The sequence below is a fragment of the Netta rufina genome (genome assembly GCF_964035555.1).
Source record: "Netta rufina genome assembly, chromosome: 30".
Taxonomy (NCBI): Eukaryota; Metazoa; Chordata; class Aves; order Anseriformes; family Anatidae; genus Netta; species Netta rufina.
This window is the reverse complement of record NC_140154.1, coordinates 322,443-346,183: the sequence shown is the minus strand read 5'-3', so window position 1 is coordinate 346,183 and position 23,741 is coordinate 322,443. Positions and strand designations below refer to the sequence as shown.

General features: G+C 57.2%; 2 protein-coding genes across 2 annotated transcripts; both read right to left on the bottom strand.

Annotated features, from left to right (window-relative positions):
* Positions 1-603: 603 nt before the first annotated feature.
* Positions 604-2,454, bottom strand: CELA1 (chymotrypsin like elastase 1; the record flags this gene model as incomplete). The annotated part of the gene is made up of 8 exons (XM_084303640.1): positions 604-621; positions 768-917; positions 994-1,139; positions 1,384-1,520; positions 1,648-1,770; positions 2,015-2,115; positions 2,211-2,293; positions 2,415-2,454. 8 exons carry the CDS (start codon positions 2,452-2,454, stop codon positions 604-606), a joined length of 798 nt encoding a protein of 265 aa, XP_084159766.1.
* A 2,387-nt stretch (positions 2,455-4,841) lies between these two features.
* GALNT6 (polypeptide N-acetylgalactosaminyltransferase 6) lies at positions 4,842-12,106 on the bottom strand (the record flags this gene model as incomplete). The annotated part of the gene is made up of 10 exons (XM_084303601.1): positions 4,842-4,955; positions 5,073-5,225; positions 5,363-5,464; positions 6,277-6,408; positions 6,865-7,065; positions 7,172-7,289; positions 8,909-9,143; positions 9,253-9,402; positions 10,523-10,695; positions 11,619-12,106. The coding sequence occupies 10 exons, from the start codon at positions 12,104-12,106 to the stop codon at positions 4,842-4,844; spliced, it is 1,866 nt and encodes a 621-aa protein (XP_084159727.1).
* Positions 12,107-23,741: the final 11,635 nt, after the last annotated feature.

Genomic DNA, 23,741 nt, shown 5'->3' with positions numbered 1-23,741 from the left:
TTTTAATTTTGCTTTTGGAGTCAGTTCTGCAATTCTCTTGATTTTTTTATTTTTTTTCCCCACCCCAAGCCAGGCTGGGGCGTGACGCCGTGAGCCTGGTGCTAACGGCACGCACGTAAATGGGCTTTGGCCCTGCAGCCCTAGGCGAGGTGAAGGCAGACACCGCATCCGTCCCCTCTCAGTGCAAAGAAGTTTTGGAAGACAAAAAGCTTGGGGCCAGGGAGAAATCCTGGCCCTGTCCCCCGCTGCGTCGCTGCTCCAGAGTGGCTCAGGGTTTTTCCCTTTGGCCCAGGGGCGTTCCAGCTGCCCAGGGCTGGTTGCTTCTTCCCTGCGGATCTCTTCTGAGCCTCTGTGCAAGGCAGGAGAGGGACCTGGCCAAAGGGATGCTCCCAAAGACGGGAGGGTGAAGAACGCTGTGTGTTTGGGAAAAATGCAGGAGGAGTGGGACAAAGCACCCTCAGCCTTGAAGGACAGAGACAACAGCCAGAACTCTTGATGAAGAACAGAATTTATTGACACCAGCTCCAAGAGTTAAACACCTCCGACTGAAACGCTCCTCGTCCATCACCTGGGCTGGGGTTCGCGTCCTCCTCCCACAGCCACTCAGTTCTGGGCGATCACCTGGGAGGAGAAGCACCACGGGGCTGGGGTCACCGCCATGAAACCCCCCCAAAATCTACTTCTTCTCCCACTGCCTCGCTAGCATCACCCCAGAGGGTGCAGAAAAGGCAGCGTGACCTGCAACAAATTTGTGAATTTGCTCTTACACTGGATATCCAGGTCCTGTAGGCAGAGACGCGTGTGAAGACAGTGGGCTTGCCCTTGTAGTTGCAGCCCAAGCTGGAGACGAAGCTGGTGACGCCGTGGACCTGGTACTGCCCGTTCACGGCGCAGTGCAGGGGGCCGCCCGAATCACCCTGCCAGACCGAGGAACCGTCAGAGAGGGGGTGCTGGTGGGGTGCTGGGTGGGAGAACAGGGTGCTGGGGCCCTACCTGGCAGCCAGAGCGCACGCCGTCCCCGCCAGCACAGACCATGGTGCTCTTGACGGTGGAGCCCCAGTAGGATGCGGTGGAGCAGATCTGGTAGCTCACGACGGGCAGGTAGGCCTGCTGCAGCACGCTCGACAGCTGCCCGTTAGCTGCAAGGCAGTGAAGTGAGCACCTCTTATCCCACAAAACGCCCCCAAACTTTTGCACAACTGCATCCAGCCCCGGGGAGCCCCATACCTGGAGCACAACCCCACGTTCTGCGCTCTGGGACCTCAACTGACTTCAGAAAAAAGGATTACCCCCACACCTCTTTTTTGCATTTTTTTTTTTTTTTTGTGGGATTTGGGGATAGATGTGCCCCTGGGCATCCCATCCCGTGGTGGTGGCACTCACTGCGGGTGAGTCCCCAGCCGGTGATGTAGCAGGGGTAGTTGTTGGCCAGGATGGCTCCCTCCTGGGGCAGCACCGCCAGCTGCACGTAGCTGTTCAGGGTGGCAGAGCTGGACAGGCGGATCAGGGCGATGTCGTAGCTGCGGAGAGGATGCAAATTGCACTGCAGAGACCCCCCAGGATAGGGAAACGAGGGGTGCACGGGAAAAAAAAATAAAATCCATCTGTGCTGCCTCCCCCCAGCAAATCCCTCCCCGGGTGCGTTACCCCAAAGCGGCGTTGCCGTTCCAGTAGGGATGGATGATGATCTTGCTGACGCTGAAGACCTGCTCGGTGCCGTCGCTCTGGTAGATGTTGTGGTCACCAGCAACCACGCGATAGGTCATGTCACTGCCAGGAAGGGAAGGCAGCACAGGGTTGGGTTCCAAATTATTATTATTTGGAGAGTTAACACAACGAGAATCACCAACACAAGCAGATTTCCCCAGGGACAGCCCTCCTTAACAGAAAGGTCAGCAAAGACGCCCAAGAACTGCTGCTCTTTGAGTGGGGTCAACCTACGCTTCCCCTCGGCAAGGTTTTTGGTGGAAAATGGCAGTTTTTAGAGGCGGTCGGGGCCCCCGTGCCCGCTCACCTCTCCACGCAGTGAGCTGCTGTCATCACCCAGTTCCTCTGGATCAGGGACCCTCCGCAGGTGTGGTGCCAGCCTCCGCTGTAGTAATACTGCAGGGAGATCTGGGGGGGGGACATGGTGTGGGGTGAGGCGTGGGGGTCTCCCCAAGCGGCCACGAGGGGACTGGGACCCCCGACTGCTCCCCACGAGGACCCACCTGTGAGGGCCAGGCGTGTGAGCGTGCTTCGCTCCCTCCGACCACCCGCTCCGACCCATCTGGCACCGGCTCGGCGCGGCATCCTGCGGGCAAAGGGGTGGTGTTGGCAGCAGCCCCCCCGGTTCTGAGAGCAAGCGGGGGTTAATCGTAATGAGGGTTCGTCAGCTGCTAACGAGCCCAAGGGCCCTGGGAGCTGGGACTTACCGCAGAGGGCGAGGGTGGCGAGGAGCAGAAGCTGCAGCATTGTGGTGATCACCTTGGAGCTGGGCCCGTTGTGTGACCAAACCCTTGCCTGGAGCTGGTTTTATAGGGGATAGAGAAGGAGGGATGGGAAGGAAAGCAGGTGGCTCGGCCCTATCGAGCAGCCTTCGTCCTTTTTCCGAAAGATACGGGGCCACGAAGGTCAGACTGGAGCGCTAGAGTTGCCAGGGACAAAAAGGAACCTCTAGGTAAGTTACTAATTATAAATGTGGTTTTTGCCCCAATTTACACAACCGAGGCAGGATGCATTCACCTGGCTCCTGCCAGCAGCAGCTTGGCACAGCTGCCCTGCCACACTTCTCCTTCTTTTGGCTCCCCCAGCCACTTGCAGCAGCTTTCCAAGGCATCAGCAAAGCGGGATGCAGAGGCCTGACCCCAAGCCTCCACCGACTTTGTACGGGCATCAGAAATCCATGGGGAGACAAGGACGGGCTCTCACCTTCTGCTCTCTAAACCTCACGTTCATCCCAGTCCTGAGCCCCTTGGGTGCCCAACCCAAAGCTCTTGCATCAGATTTCTCTGGGGGATGTCTCTGATTGTTTTATCCAGCACAAGAGCAGCACTTGCAACACCCCAGGGTGGGAAAATGGAGACAAATGCCATGTAGGACTTTCACCCCCTACAAGAAAAAATAAAAATAATAAAAAAAATGCCACTGAGCACAGCCAGCAATGGGGCTGGAACCAGACAACTACACAGGACAGTTTGAGGTTAAATGAAATGTCAGCATGGCTTCAGGGTGCAGTAAAAATCTGACTTCTGGCAAATAAAGAAAACAAACAAACAAACAAACGAACAACCCCCCGTGTACATATATATTTATTCCCTTTAAAAAGGAGACTGTTCTGGGGTGTGTTGGCAATCGCACGCTGCTCCTCGGGCATCCTCCATCTGATGAAACCAGCAGTGTTGGGGTTTTCCTCCACAAATGGAGCAGGTGATGGAAAACGGCATCTGAGATAGCAGCCAACACCTGTCCCAGGTTTGACAGTTTTGAAGGGGAAAAGAATAAAAAAAGAAAAAGGAAAGAAAAAAATGCACCTGCTCTTATCTCTACAGGATAAAAAAAAAAAGAAAAACGAAAGAAGATTTTGTTCGGAAAATTGTTTCTGAATAATCACTTACTATTTTTATTGGTGCAGAAGTGTCACTGGTGTCACTGATGGACACCAGGCAGCCCTGCCCCAAGCCCTCCCCTTCCCACAATAAAGCTGAATCCCCCCCCAGTTCAACACCTTATTGCACAGGTGGAATTAGAGACGGATGCTCTGGCTAAAGGAAGTTCCCAGGGGGAGCTGTGGAGGGAAAGGGAATGAGAGCAGGGGTGGGAGCGTGGGGGCAGAGCTTTGGGGCAGCCCACGGGGTTTTGGTGGTTCTGTTGCCGCAATGTGAAGGGCTGAGGAAGCACAGGCAGAGACGGGATGTCTGTAAAATAAATCATCTCTTTATTTCAGGTCGCATATCAAAGACAAGTTCTCCCTCTCTACTTCCAGGAAGGGTTTTTCTCCCCTAAATCGAATGGGGACAAAGTTCTGGCAGCTATGTAGGACAAGAGGGGCTCGTGCTCCGGGCAGCGCCGGGGGCATCGCTCCCAGCCAGACCTCACCTTTGAGACCCTCACTGGGGGTGCGAGCAGCCCGCGCAGGGACCCTTCCTCCTGCTCAGCACGAGCAGAACCTCACCAAGAAATAACAATCATGAAATCATAATTAAAAAAAAAATCATCTAATGCTTTTTCCCCCCCAAAATCAAGCCTGGTATCTAAGGCAGACAGCCCGAAGAGCAGCCCGAGATCCCTCTCCCTTCCCAGGAGCAGGGATGCCCGGTGCTGGCAGCAAGGCAGGGCTGGATCCTGGCGGCCAACAGGCGCGTCCCAGCACCACGCACCCGGCTCCTCCGCCTGGGTTGAGCCCCTGGTTCAGCCCCGCTGCAGGATTGACCCCACGGCCCTTTTGGGTTGCGTGGCCGTCGGTCATCGCCCTCCTCCTGGCTGCAGGAGCTTTCCAGCGGCTTCCACACGCAGCTTCTCGAATGCCCGACGTGAAGCTCAGAGTCTCTCCAAGGAGTCCAGGGGCCCTGGCATGAGTCCAGCACCTTCCTTCCACATCTGGGCACCAAAACACGCCTTTGGGCTCCTCCACGACCCCCTTTCAGGCTCCTTGCGTTATTGCCGTGCCCCCGAAATTCGCAAACGGGAGCGGTCAAAAGGCACAGGACTGAGTTCAAGGCAGATGTGAAATGCAGCATATTTAAGGCTTTTGCTTCTTTTAAATTAAAAAAAAAATAATAATAAAAATAAACAGGGGGAAGTTTTGGATCCTGGTTTCCTGAGCGCAGTCGGGGCTGGCCGGGGCTCGATCCACTCGCCCGCTAGGTGAAGGACCAGAGCTGGTGGGGGTCCGAGGGGTTGCAGGGGACCATCGACGGGTGCTTGCCTCGTGCCGTCAAACACATGCGGGAGGCTGGGTTTTTAATCAGCCGGTCCTGGCCGAAAACAAAAGACAGTGCCTGGCTCAGCTCGCCCCAAAGGACAGGAGCGAGGGGTGAAGCACCCGCATCCCACGGCACTCCCCGGGGACGGGGCTGGAGGGGGCTGCTCACCTGCACCAGCTCCCACTCCTCGTTGGGGGGCACCCGCGTGGGCTTCCCCCGGTACTGGCACTCGCCCAGCTCCACCAGCCCCGAGCCAGCCCGCAGGCACAGCTGCTTGCCGATGTTGTGCCGCAGGTCCCTCTGCGTCGTGTACTCGAAATACTGCGGGGGGCAAGAGCAGGGTGAGGGAGGGGGAATGTCAGCCCCTCGCCAGCTGCACCCCGATAAAACAACCCATGGGGGAAGCATGGAGGGGCTGCGAGAGGGACAGTGCTCCTTGGGGTCGTGCAGGTGCCTACCTGGTTGCCCCCCATCCCGTGGCACGGGTACATGATGAGCGGTTTCCCACCGTGGTTGTTCTCACCGACATCCAGGCAGCTCTTGGTGCCCTCATTTTTAATCTGCAGGGAGAAAATAACAATAATAATAATAAAAACAGGGAGAGCGGATGGAGCCACGCTCGGTGCTGGGGTCGCAGGGCACCTAAATATCACCGTGCAAACACGGCGCCGGTACCGGTGCCAGGTCCAGGTCCCTCGTCCTTTCCAGGACACCAGGAACGCCTGCGGCAGCGCCTCCTCCCCGTGGCTCAGAGCGAGAGCCGCCCGGCCAAAGTTTCAGGAAATAGAAGCGGATTTAAACCCGGGTGGGAGCCAGCGCCAAGCCTTCGGCAGACACGTAACCACGCTCAGCTTCCCTTCAGCCGGTCCCACGAGCCCGGGGAATTACACACACACGCAGACCACTGGGTGCCAGCTTGGAGTAGGGGATTTTTGGCAGCTCCCTCCCCGCAGGCAGGGCCAGTGCCTCATGTCCTGCCCGTCCCCCTCTGCCTCGTCTCTTGGCACAGATCATTTATTTTTTTGGGGTCCACCTGTCAATGCCCAGAGTTGATGGCATGGGCTAGGAAAACTTTCAGCTCGGGAAATTTTCAGCTGTTTTGCCTGATTTAACCCATGCGACGGCCCCTCCGGGGCCCCGAAACCAGCTCTGCTGGATTCCAGCTCCCAGCTTCACCTCTCCGCTGTCAGCCGGAGCCCGAAGCAGCCCCATCAGCCGAACCAGAAAGGCAGGGGCCCCTCCAGCACCCTGCTCCGGGCTGCCTTAAATGCAAAAAGCAAAGCCCAGCCTGCTGGGGACGTTGCTGCCACCACTCTTTGTAGCAGAGGGAGCAGCCCAGGGGGTGGCAGGAGCTCCACACCCCCCTACTTACCGCCCCATAGAAAGTGGGAGTCAGGTCGGGGACGAACATCTCGGGGTAGATGGTCTGCAGGTACCAGGTGAAGTTCTTGCAGTGAAGCTGCTCCCTCAGCTTGCGCCGTTCTGTAATGTCACCATACGTCTTCTATCGACAAAGTCACGTGAGAAAATTAAACTAACCTCCGAAGCCAGCCAGGAAACCCCCCCTGAGCCAGCACAGAGCTTTGTCCTCCCAGCTCTGCCACCGTCTGTCACATCGCCCCCGCGTCCCGCAGCAGCCGGGACCGAGACAGGCTCTGGGGTCCCACGAGACACTGCTGGTCCCAGGCAGGATTTGGCTGCTCACAACTGGGACGTTCTGGTGTGAGAGCAAAGCCGAGCTGCCGAAAACCCTTTGGTGTTGTAAAAGAATGCGGATTTTTCTGCTGGAAACGGGTATGGCAAAAAAGGGCATGTTTTGGGCTATATCCTTCCACCTGCATTTGTTTGCCCAGCTCCGGGCTGAGCACGCAGATCCCTTGCATCTCCCTCTGCTCAGGCCTGAGCTCCGTGCAGGATCAGGCCCCCAGGACGGCGAAAGCACCGCCGGTGTGCACGGTACCTCTCTGGCCATCTGCGCAGCCTGCTGGTTCCTCCTGTAGAAGATCTCCTTGTAGCTGTCCATCCACACCTCGGCCAAGCGGACCTGGTTCCTGGAGATCACCTGCGTGCCCTTGGGGAAGGTGTGGGGGCTCTTGGAGCGGAAGACGTGGCCCACAACGGAGCAGGGGATGATCTCGAGCTGGCCCCCGCACTGCCAGACCTGCGGGGATGAGACGCGGGGCTCCAGCACCCCCCGAGGGCATGGGTGCCCCCGGATAAAGGGCATTCCCCAGAGCCGTGTTTTAAAGAAGGTGCCTGGCCCTCACCCTGAAGGACATTTCCACGTTCTCGCCCCCCCAGATCTCCATCTGATCGTCGTAGGAGCCGATGTGCTCGAAATAGGACCTGGAGATGGCGAAGAGGCCGCCGGCGAAGGTCGGAGATCTGAGAGAGAGAGAGAGAAAACAGGGGCTGGAGGGAGGCTGCCTGCACCCCCCCTGTGCCTCCACCTGCAAAATGGGTTAAAAAAATAAAAAAATAGCAGAGGTCTGAATTTTGGGGACACCACAGAGCAGCTGCAGCTCCTCGAGCTCCCACAGCTGTGGCAGAGGGGACACGGCCAGCACAGAGCCGCTGCCAGGAGGGGACAGCAGGAACGCGGTGGCAGCATGACTCCGAGGGGCCTCGCTGCTGGTCCGCCATCCAAAGCGAGGGGAGGATATTATTACCGAAAACCTATCGCAGAAAAGAAAGGCAGAGATTAGCTCAGTGACCGGGCACCCTATTCACTCCTCCGGCTTTTCTAATCTGCTCCATCTGATCTTTACAAGAGGGAGGCTGGAATAGAAACTTGCTTTTATTCAGGAAAAAGGAGGGGGGAAAAAAAGGGGGGGGCTTGTTGAGTGGCTGCGTTCCTGCTGAGAGGAGCAGAGAGAGATTAGACGCTGCTGGGAGCCAAACCGTCGGAAAAAGGGACCTTTATTGGGGCAGGGACGTCGCCCGGGTGACCTGTGCACAAAGCCAGCCCTGCTGCGGGCAGGATGCGGCCACGGCCAAACAGTGTCGGGTATCTCCCGGCGGGGCTGCTGGGGGCACCGGCCGGAGATGCAGAGGGGAATCTCCCCCCCTTTAACACCCCTGTGGTCTTGCAGCTCTGCCAAAATCCCCCCCTGGCTGCTTTGAACGGCCAGGATGAACAAGGACCTGCTTTAGGGGGTTACCCCGACCCGTCGGGAATTCTTTCTGCATTATTTCCAACCCTCACGGGGTCCCTGCCTGCTCGCAGGCTGCACTCCACGCACCCCACTGCTGTGGGTCTGCCTGCAGACAGCCCCAGCTCCCCCAGGGGAGGATTTTTCTCCTGCTGTTTAACCCCATGGGGAGAAGAAAACCCCATGGAAGTGGTCCGCAGGCTGCAGCCTGCGAGCAAAGCAGCGTGCCTGGGCGCTGGGGGGTTTCTCTGCATGCATAACGGGGTGGGAAGAAAGAAAACCCGAGGTGTCTCTGCACAGCCCGACCCACAGGTAACATCCCCTGGGTGCTGTGCCAGCGCAGGCAGCCACTGGTGCCCAGGATTTCCAAGTGCAAGAAGATAAAAGGCAGCAATTAGCGCTTAATGAGAAACTGTGCAAGAACCAAGATAGAGCTGGCGGTGACTTAAAAGCTCTTTTCATAGATGTTTGTGGCTCTGCACTCACCAAAGCTTCCCTGAGGTTTCCCCTCTGCTACCTCCATGGCCCTGACCTTCCCTGAGCATCCCCTGCTGGGGGAAAGCTGCCCGAGAGGCCCTGACCCGAGAATCCCATGGGGGGGATCCCCTGGGAACACACAGCTTCACCCTCCAGGCCTCAAAGCTGTGGCTTGCAGAGAGAAAAACACCAGGGAAAACCCCAGCTTGCTGGGAAAGGAGGAAAATCGACCGGAGGAGCCGGCAGCTTCCTGGCACTGGACAGCCGGGGCTCGCACCCAGCTCTGCCACCTCGCCTGAGCATCGCCTGCTCGGCCAGCTCACTTTGCAGGTTTTGGGTCTGGAGAGGATGCCAACGCCCTCTACCAAGGCTTACTTGATGGGGTAGGTCTCGTCCTTCCTCCTCTGCCTCTCCCGGGGCGGGATGACCTCCCAGCCGAAGGTCAGGCTCCAGTCGAAGTTGCCCCGGCTGTGCTGCTTGCCGTACTGCACCGGCTTGGAGAACTCGAAGGTGTTGAGGTCGATGGTGGTGATGTCGGGGCTGACGACGGCCGTGGGCTCTTCGGCGATGCGGGACAGGAGGGGCTCCAGCCAGCCGTGGAAGCACTCGCCTGGGGGCACAGGGAAGGGTGAACCGACCTCGCGGGCACCACCGTCACCTTCCCCTCTCCTCGGGGACCCGGGGGCACCCACTCATGGGACAGGGAGGGGGGTACTCACAGTGGGCGTCCAGGAAGGTCAGCACCTCCCCGCTGGCCACGCTGGCCCCCAGCAGCCGGGCCGTTATCAGCCCTTTCCTCTCCTCCTGCCGTACCACCCGCACGATCTGCAGCTGCTTCACGTAGCGCTCCAGCTCATCCTTCAGGTAGTCTGGGGGGGGTCAGGGAGGAAGGAGAGCCACCGGCTCCAGGTGAGCGGTGGTGTTCATCCCACTGGGTCCCTGCCCCTTGGAATTGGGGTAGGGGCTTCCCCGGTCCTACTTGGACCCTGCACTCGGGTTGGGGTCCAACCGCGAGCATGGGGAAACCCAAATCCTCCCCGTCCCCCCAGCCCAAGAGGTTTTAGTTGCTAAAAACTAGGCAGTTGATAAACCCCCGCGCTGCCCTGACCCGAGGAAACGAGCTCCCAGATCCACACCTTGCCTTTCCCAAGGTCTTTTCCCGGCAGCCCGGGGAGAGGCTGCTCCCGCCCTGCCCTCAGCTTACAGCTGCTGCCCGTGTTCATGCAGCCAGGCCACAACCTCTTGGCCAAGGACCGGCCGAGAGCTCGCTGGGGCGGAAAGGCAGTTGCACCCAGTTGCACCCAGTGTCACCCCGCGCAGAGAGCTTGGAGAGGACGACCTGTGCTTGGGGCAAGAAAACCCAGGAAAGAATAGCTGCTGCGTGAGAAAGCCCCAAAGTGCTTTTCCCGGGGATGCTGCCTGCTGAGCGAGATGTTGCTCTTGCCCCACAGGATGTCCGCATGCCCCGGGGGATGTTTTGGGTGTAGAAACCCCTTTATGCCAAGGTGCTGTCGTGGCACACGCAGGTTTCTGCGCCCTGGAAGCTCACACAGCTGCCACGGGCGGAAACGGAGCGTTTATCTCCGGGACAGGGCAAGGGTAAAGTCTGCTCCTCTCCTGACATTGAAACATGTCATTAGTTTGCTTTGGGTGTAACTAATTAAGATTGCCAAACTGCGGTGTAGCGGGTGAGCGAGCTGTTTGCTGAGGTGGCAAGGTGTTTGCAGGAGGTGGGAGGAGTGCCTGGGTTTATCCGGGGGCTTTGTTAAAAGGAACCAGCAGCGTGGAAGGAAAAAAACCCAACAGCACTCAGCAGGTATGAAACAAGATGGAAAAACACCCGTCCATGCCCTGAGCCACCCATCAGAGCTTTCTGCTCTTCCTCAGAGCTGCTCAGCGCCGCTCCCAGCTGCTCACGGGGTGGCAGCGATGCTCCTCACCCCCCGTCCTGCAACGTCCCGTGTCCCCCCGCTGCCAGCCCCAACCCACCGTCCGTGCTGGCGTCGTCCACCAGGATGATCTCCTTCAGCAGCACGGCCGGGGAGGCGTGCAGGACGCTGTACACCGTGCGCAGCAGCGTCGACCACGCTTCGTTATGGAAGACGATGACGACGCTGGTGGTGGGCAGGGGCGGGCAGCGCTTGAATTTCTGGTCGATGCACCTAAGGGGGGCGGGTGGGGGTTGGAAAAAAAAACAAATAAAGCAGAATTTAAGCACGGCATGGATGGGACGTGAAGAACCAGCGGGGCAGGGATGCCAAAACAAAGTACCCCTCGTCCCCCTGCTGGGGTGTTCTGCATGGCGAGGCAGCAGCACTGGCAGCCCCCGCGGCTCTCGGCTCGCCACCGCTTTGATTTCACTCGGTTTCTACCTCTTCCCCCCCAGCCCTGTCGCCGCCACCTCCGGTTGAGTGAATAACATTCCCGTCCCACCCCAGACCCGGTGTCCCCCCATTGTCACCGCTACACCTGCTAGGCACGGATAATCGCCTGCCGGCTTGGGGCTGGGGGGCCGGTCTGCGCACCAGGGCTGGGTTTCTACCTCCTATTCAAGCCTTTTTTCTCCAGGAGCCCCCCCCAGACCCACCCCCGACCAGGCAGGGGCTGGGGGCACGCTCTAATCCGGCGGCCCAGCGCCGGAGGGCAGGCGGTGCAGTCTCTGGAGCTGAGGCCGCTTCCTTCGCCCCCCTGCCTGGCCGGCTCTGAGGCTGTTCCACTCGGCTAAGAAAAGAAAAAGTCAGATTACGGCAGAGCTGGCCGAAATAAAAGAGGGAAGGGAGGAGCTGGGGGAGATGCTGGAGCCAGCCGGCCGTGGGGCCAGGAGCAGGTACTTGGGGACACAAAGAGCCGCCGCACGCTTTCACCCCTTGCAATTAAAAACCAAGCATGAGGCAGACAGAAATTAGGGGAAATTCTGGCTCCCCAGCCCGCCGGCCCCAAAACAGTGAATTTCTGCCTCCTGTGCCGGACTGCTACCCCACCAATAGCGGAGGCAGCGAGCCTCGCTTTTATTTCCCCTTAAACCTGCCCTGGAAGGAGCAAACGAAGACTCAAACGAGCCCAGGGCAGCGGAGGGGGCTCTTACTCCGGCGGGCGGCTGTCGGGTCCCAGCGCTCGCTGGAGGGAGATGCGGTCGCTGGCGAAGGCGTTGAAGCAATGCTTCTCGTAGCCCCGCTCCTTCTCCTTGGTCTCCTCCGGCGTCCACTGGTCCTTCTTGAAGGCTTTGCCGTCAGCTCCCGGGCTGTTGGGGTCCTGGGGGGGCCGCTCCATCAGCGGGCGCAGCTCCGCCGCCGTGTAGAAGCCGGGCAGGCAGGAACGGGCGCTGCGGGGCGGCTCCTCCGGCTGCACTGGAGCCCCGATCTGCAGCTTGGGCATCGAGTCCCGAATGTTGTTGACCGCCCCCAGCATCAGGTCGATGACCTGGTCCTTCCCGTGGACGATATTTTTCAGCCAGGGCTCCTCGCTCGGGTCTCTGTCCCCGACGTCCCTCTGCAGGATGAAGAGGAAGAGGACGAAGATGGCGCCCACCAGAGCCACCTTCAGCGGGCTGTAGCGTCGCCGCAGGAGCCTCATCCTCCACGGGGCGGCCGCGCCGTCCTCCCCACGTGTCAGCGACGTGTGTTTAGGGACACGGGGTCTCCAGGCGCTTCATGGTGACGTGCTGTGCTCTGCTAGCCTGGGGAGGAGGAAAAACACCCGCAGGTTAATTCCCAGACCGCAGTCAACAGGATGCACTTTGGCTGCGATATATAAAGTTCACTCTCCGCGGGGCAGCGAATGAGTCTGGCTCTTGGCATCGCTGCCAGCAAGCGGAGCCTCTCCCACGTGGCACCTCCCAGTCCCTCCAGCCCACAAACCCACGCTGAAAATAAAACCCCACACAAAAAGTGGGGCTTGAGGGAGCCTGCGAGCTGTGCTGGCTGCTGCAGCATCACCTCGCAACCCTGCACGCGGGGAAGGAGCCACACAACAGAGCTAAAAGAGCCGCTAACTTCCCTCTAATATCCCCAGTTATGCGGAAAAAGCCTTTCCCAGATACTTTTCCTGCCTGCAGCATCGCTGGGAAGGAGAAGATGTGCGAGTCCCCCCCGAGCTTCGCTTTTTGCTGAAGGGGAGCAGCAGGTCCAGCGCCCGGCTGAGCGCTCCACGATGCCGCCGGGACCGCCGAGCTCTGCCTCCCGCCGCTCTTTGTGAGCTGCTGCCACCGGAGCATGGACAAGCTCCGTGGGAGCCATTCACCGGCATCTCCCCTCCTCCTCTTCAGAATCTCCCCCTCCTTTTTTTTTTTTTTGATGCTTTGAAAATTGCGAAGCCCCCCACAGCGCTCTGGAGTGGAAAAGGGCACCTGCCATCAACTTCAAGGGCGAGGAAGCTCAGCTCGGGGCTCCTTATTCTTCTGCGGCCGTGCGAGGCTTTATGGGCCAGGGGAATAAAGCAGCGGGCTTGTAAAGGAGGAGGAGGAGGAGGAGGAGGAGGGAGGGGGACAGCCCGGTCCCTGCACCCGAGGTCACCGCTTTTAGTGCCGAAGGGCTGCGGGATCAAAGCCGGCAGCCAGAGCACGCTTCACTGCCAAGTGCGCCTGCAGAGAGGGGTACTGGCTCCTGAGGAAGATGCTGAGAACCACTCAATGCACAGGGGGGAAAACAAAAAGCAGGAGTAAGGAAAAAACCCCAATTCTCCCCATTTCACTTGTTGGAGAGCTGAGCTTCCGCCTCACTTGAACCCCTGGGTCCTGAGGTTCTCAAAGCCTCATTTGGCAAGTCAGCATCAGGCAGTGAGGAGTGACCTGTTTTGGGAAGAAATGCCTATTTCCACCATCCCCACATCTCTCCAATAATCCCCTGCCTGCCACGTTGCTGTGACCACACTAATGAAGCGCTCGTTACCCACTAATAAGCCCCAGCACGGCATCCAGGGCCAGGGCACCGCTTAGTGCACAACAGCAGCTGCAGCCCCCAAGGGTCCATCCCAGGAGTGCTCCTACCTCAAACCGCAGCCCCACCCCCTACGCCAAAAGCAACAAAAAACCCCGACAAGCAGCAAAACAACCCCTCGACATGCTGAAATCTCAGGCCAGCCTTTCTCAGAGGGCTCTCTCCCTGCTTTAACCTCCGGCGGGTGTTGTAAGCGAGTCATGAAGAGCGGAGCTCGTGGGCTTTGTGGACATGGCATCGAGAGGACAAACATGAGCCATGGGACGTGTCCTCCCCAAAACCACCGAGTGACACCCCCGCAGCAGTGCAGGCACTGAGTCATGGTGCAGGATGGGTCCCCAGGGTGACTTCTGCAATGAGCTGCAGCAGGAACTCCTGTGCTCTGCTTTCTGCTCCCAGTCCTCCACCACAAACCCATTCCCACGGGTCAGAGCCACCACAGACCCCAATGGGCATCACGCCCCGAGCTCCCTCCTGGCCACAGCACCCCAAAATTCCCCCCTGGGACAGGGCTCGCCCAACACCCAGCAAAACCAACAGTGGAGTGAGCGCGTCGCAGCTGCGTGGCGTCGGTCCCCAACGGAGCCTGTTGTATGCAGAAGAGGTCAAAAAAAAAAGTTAAAAAAGGAGAAAAAAAAGGAGAGTGGGTTGAAATAATCACCGGCACGGTCAGGCCGAGGGTAGCAGCGGGACAGAGCCCGAGTGGCGGGGGTTCCCACACAGCTGCGACACCCAACGTTTCCTCTTTGACACCCGAGGGAGGAATCGGGGCGGGGGGGAAGCTCTCGGAGCCCAAATCGGGACCTTCCTCCGGGGAAGGAAGCACCGCGGGGGGGACAAATCAAGGCAGAGCAGAGGGACCTCGACGCCGCGCCCCGAGTCACGGCCCCGGCCCCACGTGGCGGCCGCGTTGGGCTCCGGGTGCCGACGGCCCCCTGGGACCACGCCGGCGGGGTGCAGCCCCCCGGTGAGACCCCGCTCCGTGCACACCGGGGGAAATCCGGTCCCGGTCCCCCTGGCTCCGAGGAACGGTTACCGGAGCCTCCGGTTCTCCCCGGAGCATCGCGGCGCGGCTTTAGTTTTAAGCAGATTGGTAAAAAACAGCGAAAATGGGGTGGGAAAGGGAACGTGAGCGCGGCTCGGTGCTACGGGACGGACCCGGGTGGCCCTAGGGGGCGGGAGGGCTCCCGCCGTCCCCTGGCCGGGATGAGGGCTCCGGGCAGGGCTCCGGGCAGGGCTCCGGTCCCTCCGCAGCCGGGACACCGGGGCCAGGAGCGCGACGTGGGCTCTGCCTACCGGGGGATGAAAAAGGAACCGGGACCCCCGGCCGGCTGCGGGACGGATCCTGCCCACCTCAGCGCCCCGAACCCCGCAGCACCGGGACCCGCTGGGTTACACCGGGGGGCTCCGTGCCGGCCCCGAGCCTGCGGCACCGGCTGAGCACCGAACCGGCTCCGTCCCGGTTCCCAGCACCTTTCCCCGGGCACCCACCGGGACCGGGACCGGGACCGGGACCGGGACCGGGACCGGGAACCGGGACCGGGACCGGGACCGGGACCGGGACCGGGACCGGGACCGGGACCGGGACCGGGACCCACCCCCTCCCCAGCCCCCGCCCCCCCTCACCTGGCTCCGTAGCGGCGGCGGGCGCGGGGCCGCAGGTGCCGTACCGGGGCCAGGGCGTGGCCGGGGGGCGTGTCAGGGGGCGTGGCCACCGCCGCCACCTGCCACCGCCCCGGGGCACAGGTGCACGGCGCCCGCGCCGCGGTCCTAGCGCCGCCCGCCAGGGAGCGCAGCCGCGGTCCTAGCGCCGCCCGCCGGCTAGCCCGGCCGGGGGAACGGGACGGGACGGGGCGGGACGGGGCGGGGGGGGCGGTAAGGGTCTGACACCCCGGTACCGGCCACGGCGGGGCTCGTCGGGGGCACCGGGGCATAGAGCTGGGGGTCCTGAGAGCCACGGGGACCTGTAGGGGCTGCAGGGGCCGGGCACCGGGGGTCCTGGGAGCGATGGGGACCCAGAGGGGCTTGAGCCGTGGGTCTGGGGGGTGGCAGGGTCTGTAGGGTGCTGGGAGCCACGGGGGCCTATGGAGGCCATAGGGGGCTCCAGGGGCCTGATCCTGGGGTTGTGGGCGCCAGTAAAGGTCTTGGATCCCAGCGCTCTGGGTCCCGTAGCACCCGACGGCCGGGAGCTGCCGGGGCTGGGCACTGGGGGAGCGGCACCGGCTCGCCGCGGGTGCCCTCCCCGCTGGTGCTCAGTCCTTGCTTCGTGTTGAGTTAATTATTCTAGTTTGCTAATTATTCCGTGGCGGCAGCGTCACTACGAAGCCTCCGGAGCTCCCAGCTCGGCAGCAGTGTTTCGCTGCAGCTTGGACTTTATTTACAGTCCTTTTTATCGGGCTGCGATAATTGCCGCTCGTGTTTTCGCGTGCGAGTGGGTAAACAGACTATCGACACTGGCACTTGCTAATTATTCCCATCTCTCTGTCGTCCCTGTTTAGCCTTTATCTTCTCACTGACCTTCTGATGGCACCAGTTTGCAGCTTGCCAGCAGCGCAGCGGATCGGGACGGGGACGCGCGTCCCCACGGCGTGCGCTGGGGCAGCAGCCCCAAGCCTTGAGCCCTGCTCCACGCGCCCCATTCCCCTTGTCCTCAAGCCCCGTGCTTAACGCTAGATGGTGGTATCTTCCCGGAGCTTCGGCCTGAGCCCTGGTGGCTGCCCGACACTGCTGATGGCAGGAAAAGTCCCTGGAAAAGCCAGGTGAGATAGCGGCGGTGGGAAAGAGACCCTCCGGAGAGCACGGGTGGAGGAAGAACGTGGCTGGGGACAATGTGGCAGGTACATGCACGGGCAGCCCTCTCTGCAGGGGCTTTCTGCACACCGAAGGAAGGGCACGAGCAGCCCCCAACCTCCCTGAACATCTCTGTCGCGACATACAGAAGGGCAGAGGAGCATGAGGGAGGTGCTGGAGGCACCGGGGAAACCCCAGCAGCTTTCTCCGGGCTCCCAAAGGCAGAAGGGACGAGTGCTGGGAGGATTTTAACACCCATCAGAGCATTTTCGTTGGCTCCTGTGCTGTACAGAGGATTTGGGGATTTGAGCTGGGGTGGAGTGAGTATTAATTTGGATTATTGGGATATTAGCTTGAATATTAGCTGCCTTAGAGAGGATAAGCTTTGTGGCGGTCAGCGTCGCAGATGCACAACTACCCAGCAGCCTCCGCATTAAAGCAGCAACAAATTGCTTGAGAAGGGCAGGGGAAGGCTAAGTAACAGAAAAGACAAGTGTCTTACCTGGCATGGTGCAGAGAAGAGCCAAAACTCACCCGCCACAAGGCCACCCATGGCCTCCATAATAGTCTCCTGTGCTTTTCAGAGCTAATTTTAAACCCAGGGTTTGCACAGCAGTCGCCTGTAATTCACTGCTGCTTTATTTCCTGTCTCGCTGCTGTGCAGAGGTTTCGCTCTTAACGCAAAAAAACTGAAGGGAAATTCCCTGCCCCAATTTTTTCTGTTACTGATCTTTTTCAGTTGCGACGCGCCGAGCCCGATGTCACGCCGCGGCTACCCGGCTGGGGGAAGGAGGGCCCCCCCCAAGAGTAAGTGTGGTCCTGCGGAGAAGGGAGTTTTGGGGCTTCGCGGGGTCCACACAGGTCTGTGTCGTGGGGAGCAGGGTGGGAATGCTTTTTTTCTCCTCATTAAACCAGCCCCAATCCCCAGTGCCATGGGAGAACGCGGCTGACGGCACGTCCTTCCCCTCCGAGTCACTCGGTGAGCGACCGGGTCCCCGAGTTTTTGTTTTTGTTCTTGGATTGCTTTCTTTAATTGCGATTTGAAAAATGCTTTTCAAGGTTACACAGGAGATTAAAATCTCCTGCCCTCCTAATGCCACAGTAGTAATTTGGGGGAAATTAAGAAGCGTTGAGCGACTGAAAAAACAGCAGGAATCTTAAAAAATCAATACAGGCTTACTTGGGAATGACAGCTCCAAATCACACACCTCTTAATAATTAATTGGCATAGTTATATATAACTCCTAGGCAAAATATATCCCCTTAATCTTTAATTTGATATGTTACCAATGGCGTTAGCTGCTTTGGAGGTTGCGAAGTTTATATCCTTGGCTTTTAGGAATCAGTGGGACCCAAACAGCTGAAAATACAATCCAGCTATCATCACGGCTTGTTTGTGGGCTAAAAAGTGCAGAAATACCCTGCTCTGGAAGCGGACCTTACCATTTTGTCTGAAGTTTTCTTTGTGCTCGGTGCGTTTCCTTCACATCGGCTGGGATTTCTGCCCTTCGCCCCTACCGGGGAATCCACAACACTCTGGGTGCCAGAGGAGGTTTCATCAAACCTATCAGCTGAGCCTCTAATTACAGAGCCGGAGCTTAAATTCACAGAGCTGAGCAGCAGCGAACCTGGAAAATATGACAGGAAGCAAAGCTGATTTGCATGTCTATGCTAATCGAGATTGCACAAATCTTTCAAATCAAAATGTACTTTGCAGATGGCTTGCAGATTTATACCACACTTTGGTTTTATTTATTATCTTTCAGACTGGTAATAATTGGTGCAATATGGTAAAACTGGAAAGTCTAATCCACAATACAGCTGTTAAAGCAGTGAGAAATGTACTGAACACAACGCAGGGAGAATTTTCTTTGTAGTAACAATATTTGGTTAAAGCATACCATGTGGGCAAAAGCTGGATTTTCATTTGCAGAGTATTTTCAGGAGCAGAACGGGCAGCTCAGGGCTGAGCATTTCAAGAAAAGGGAATTGAGCCCCCTGTGCTTGGACCTCTTTCCCTGCTGGTGTTCGTTGCCAGGAGTTTGTTTGCTCTCACACCACTGCACAAGAAAAATAAATCCCCTGAATGCACAGCCCTTGGTACTAAATGAATGTGAAATGCAAGTTTCCAGGTAAATTTTTACATAAATGGGACTTTTTGGTGTTTTGGAGCTCAGCTACAGGCTGCAAGATGGAAGAGCCCAACTTGGCTGTTGAGTTATCCCCTGATTCTGACAGAATCACTTCCCTTTTCAGTTTTTCTATTTTCTATGTAAATAGCAAGAGAACTGGAACTGGCAACGCTTCTTTCTGCACAGTCCCATACGCACAAGCTGAGATCTCTGGAGGTCTTGCACCACGACTGAGCACGGTCCTCCCCAGCTCTGGGTAACCTCGGTGGCTCCTTGCTGCCTTTGAAAAACACCCAGCTGGTCATTTCCTCTCGTTTTTTTCTTTTCTTTTCTTTCTTTTTTTTTTTTTTTTTTCTGATTAGGCACAATGGAGATGGACAAAATATTCCTCCAGCTGTGTGAGGAGGTTACCAGGCTGCAGGATCTGTGTGCGAAGCAGGGCAAGCTCCTCCAGAAGCTGACTGCCAGGAAGGGCCCTGTCCTCGGTAAGCAGCAGGGCTGGGGAGGGCGTGCTGAAATTGCTCTTTCACTAAAAAGAGCAGATCTACGCTGATGGGAGTGATTTGAACCTTCATCCTCATGCTGGCAAGGGATTTGCTGCCAAAAGTGGGGGTGACATTAAAGCAGGCTTAAGGCACGCATGCTCCACTCCCTGTGCTGGCTGTCCTAGCTTTTTGGCTTCGCCTTCACCACCAAACCAGGAGTAACATGTGTGTGTCTGCTTCGAGGCGTGTTAAAACCACCACAGGCTGCTATTTACATGTGTCTCCCCTGGGGAGAGTGGGAAGGAGCTGGGGCAGATGGTACTCATTGCCTAGAGTGTTTTTGGAAGGCAGGGATGGTGGCGGAGCCTCCTTGGACTGCGGTTTGCCTGGGTGAATGTTCTCACCCAGCAGCCTGCCTGGTTTTCCAAGAAATCTCCTGGTCCCCCACCATGGCCCATGTGCTCATCTGCTTCCCCCTGTCCCCCCACAGTCACATTAATCTTGCAGGGTTTTGCAAGTTTTTCCTGACCTTACAGGCTGTTTTCTGTGGTCAGGAGGGATTTGCCCAGACGAAGGGCTGCCATGTGCTGATTTTGCAGCCGGGCAGCCCCGCGTGCTCCCCAGCCCTGCGGTAGCCTCGTTTCCCCCATGAGGAAGGGGGCGAGCCTGCAGCATCACCATCTGCACGTCCTTCCCTCGGGGCTGGCATGCAGATAAGCAGCTCCAAACAGTGCCCAGACCAACATCATTATGCAGGGACGCAGCGATATCTCAGCATTTCCCCTCCTAGGACAGCTACTGCTCTTCCTCCAACTCGCATCCCTTTCTGGCTCTCCTCAGATGCTGTTTCTTTGCTGCTCCAGCCTTGTGTTTGCTGCCACCCCCTAGCCGTGGGGGCAGTGAGATTTGCTGGCCCACTCTCCCCCCGAGGAGATAACACCCGGTAGTTTCACTGCAGCACAAAAGGAAAATGAAACGTGGGGAAGGGAAAACACACATGCCACAATCCCCCAGAAATGACCTGATTCCTTTCAAAGATATCCCCATGTCGCTACCGGTCCAGTGCACGGAGGACACGGCCACGGAGGAAGGGGAAAGGCCACCGGGCAGCCCACAGAAGTGCTCCGAGGCCCCGGAGGGCTCTGCCCACCCCCTGGTGCAGCCGCACGCTGCCGACGTGCCCGGCTTCGACAGCAGGTACCCACCGAGTGCCCCAAACGGCAGCGTCTTCGACGGCGGGGCTGGCAGAGCAGCTCTTGCTGTGGCTTTTGGCAGCAACAAGGCAGAGAGAAGTGAGAAGATGGATCTCGACACGTGGCTGAAGAACTGTAGGGTGCTTCCTATCATGAATAGCCCCGAGGAAGAAGTGAGAGCTTGCTGCAGCCCGCAGGAGTTCAAGGCACCAAATGCCGAGGCTGTGGACTCCTTCCTGACTCTCTTGGACATTTACAAAGGCCCAGAAGCCCTTCAGAAGGAAGATGCTCCCAGTGAAAGTGCTCAGACTGCTGAAGAAAAGGTGCCAGTAGAGATCCGAGGACCCATGAAGGTAAATGGTGAGGCTGGCAGGGATTTTTGTCTGGGAGTTTTGTGTGCTCTTCCCAGTGCAACAGCATCTGCCAATCTTCATCATCCTCTCCATCAGCCCGGGTGTAACGTGGGGAGCTCTGGCAGAGTAGAGGTTTATGGTTATGTCCTGAAAAGGCTTCTAGGCACCCACTTATCCAGTTTTGAGGGGAATTAGGTCCATGAAAGTCCCTGGGATCTGGCTGCCAAGCACCTGATGAGTGAAACCTTTCCCGTGATCCATCCTGCTTCTGTCTGAGGCATTGAGGAAGCCTTGAGGCGATTGATTCAGTCTGGGAAGGCCTGTATTGACCTCCTTGGGATCTGCAAATTAAATGAGTTCTTAAATATTTCCTTTATTCTCCGATTTATCAGGTTCTGGTAAGGCTTCGCAGTGTGCTATAGGTGGGACACCAGTGCTGGAATGGCAGTGAGTGTCCCCATAATGCCAAGCCCATTTCCTTTAATTTCTTTTCCCAAATGAGGCCCTTAAAAATTATTTCATGACTGCTGTGGCTATACATTCATGGGGAAAGCTATTGATTTTCAGCCTGGGCTTTATTTAGAAGCTAGTTTCTTTTTAAGAAGAAGGAGGAGAAGAAAGAAATAAGAGGAAGCGGTGTCTGTCTGGTAAAGTCCTAATGTGCCTTATCAGCACTTAAATGATAATGGCACAAAAGGAAATTACAAATGCTCTCAAGTTCACTTCTTACAAAAGCACTTTTCTCATGTTCTTGCTTGGGTAGTGATTGTAGCACTCGGGGGAAAGCGTTGGGTGATGGGGGAGGCTCAGGAGACAGCATCCTCTGGCAGATTTGGGCGAGGATGGAGCGAGGCGAGACTTGAGCTCCCCCAGACTCCAGCCCAGGGCAGCAGCCCTCTGCCCAGCCCTCCTGTGGGCACAGAACCTGCTGTTGGTTTGGGAGGCTGCACTTCGGCATGGTCAGCCCTGGGATGTGGAGGCTGAGACACAACTAGGGGCTTGAGAGAGGCTGCCTCTGCCCTTCCTGCTGACCACTTCTCCCTTCCCATCCCTGCAGACGTCCTGGACACCAGGCTGGATGCTGGAGGATGCTCCGCTTGGACAAGGTGACGTCCTCACCTCTGAGCCTGCTCAGACTTATGACATTTGCCAGGCGATTTTCCCCTCGGATGCGGCAGCCCAAGCAGACTATTTAAAGCAAGTCTTAACCCATATGAAGTAGGACTTTCCACTCGTAAACCTGCGTATTTGCACCGCGACCACGATGGGCTCTGGACCTTCATGAGATCCTGCTGCTGGGTCAGCTCAGGCAGCAATCCTGTTCCGAGTAATCCGGCGTGCTCCCAAACTGGTGCTCCCGTCCCTTGTGCCCTGCTTGATGGGCCAGCTGGGGGCTCGGGGTGTGTTTTGGCTTTTTGAGCTTTGTGGATATCAAAGCAGCTTCTGTGCTAGGGTCTGGAGGTGTGTGGGGGATGTGGGGAGCTGTAACTCAATGGGAAATTAACATTTTTCAAAATTCTCCATAACCGCAAAAGTTGAAATACTTTTTCTGTAAATAGAGACATTTGAAAAGCATTGGCTTTTTATGAGAAGTCTCAGCTCGGAGCTCAGTTCATCTTCATGCGGATACTTGGGTGGCTCCATGAGCAGGATCAGGCCCTTGTTTGGCTGGAGGTCAAAGTGGGTTTTCTCCCATCATGGTGCAACCTCCCCATTTGCATCTCCAGCTCCAAGTTTTATCCCATGGCTCCTCAAATTAATTAGATTGTGGCATGACTTTATAGTGTTTTGTGCTCTTGTTTAGAACCTGGAAGAATATATCTGTTTCCAACATGCTAAGTTACTGGAAGCACCAGCTCAAACAGAGAGCCAGAGCAAGGGCCATAAATTTATTTGGTATAAAATTGTAACAGCCATCCAAAACTTGCCGGAAGGAAGAAAACCATCCCAGTTCCTCCTGCTCTGCAAGAGCAAGTCCAGTAAATTTAATTTAAAAATCCCAGGCACAGATGGCTTTTCTCAAGAGTAAAAGCGGTCGTGGCACACTGGTTTCCATGAGCTGTGCTCTGAAATGAGCCACGCGTGTGTCTGTGCGTGGCATTGCCCGAAATGGCACAAAAAATCACACTGGGCGCATTTGGGGTCACCCGTCCCCGAATTTCGGCGTGATGCTCCGCCTGCGCTCCATCCCTGGTGACTCAGGCCATTTGAGCTGTCCAAATTCAACCAACTAACTTCACCGCGTGGACTTCGACGGGCTTCGTTATATTTTTAGATGTCGCGTTGTGCGGTGCAATTAGTCACCCCCCTCCCAGCCAGATGGTCCACAGTGACACAGGAGCTTCTTTTTTTAATCCGACACTTTCCATTGGCATGAGCATGCCTCTGCTTCCTAAATAACCTTAAGTATAGGGTGTTTGTTTTAGCTGCAGAGAGTGGGCGGCGTGTTATTGTTTTTCCCCAGGTTCGGCTCACCAGGGCTCCAGTGGGTGTCATTTCTGAAAAGGCAGGAGCAGAATGATGGCAGTTTCCAGTAAGGAGAAATTGGAAAATCAAGGCTTGATGTGCTGGATTAAACCTGCTGTAATTCTGGCTGCTGGGCGTGTGCGTCGGGCAAGCACAGGAATATGCGCATCCTCCCACGGCTCTTGTTTTCAAGGCTTGAAGCAGCTGAAGAAGGCGACCCCAGTGCTTCCCAGTGAGAACCAAGCCAGCCCAAAGGCAGCTGAACACCAGAGTTGGGTGGAAAATGTTCACTTGTTGAGTTTTCTCCTCGAGGAGCCTGGGATGTGGGGAGGGAGAGGGGGCTGAGAGCCTGGGGCAACGTGCATGCACCCATGCCCGTGCACACACACACACGCGCGTGCACATGCACCCCAAGCTCTGTACGAACACCCACAAATGTTACGAAATATTTACATTTCCTAAAGTGATAACAAATATTCTTGAAGGAAAGAAGCTCTGTGATGACTGTGGCTGTCCCCAGCCTCTCCCTCGTTCCTGGAATTGCCATCAGCAATAAGGGGAAGGGGGATCATCGCCCCACAACCTGCAGCAGGACCCCCCTGTGCCACCAGCAGGAATGGGAAATCATTACCAGCTGTTAATTAATGACCAGCCCTCTGTTGTCATCTCCCATTAATGGAAGAGAAATGCTTCCTTATCCCGTCTCGTTTGGCCATGGATTCGGGGAGTCTGAAACTGGAACACGGAGCACAGGACGTACATTTCCAATCAATGAAAGAACTTTAAACCACGGTCATTTGAAGCGTTTTCTGTATGAAAACTGAGAGCGATGTCTTGGGCTGGTGAATTTGGGAG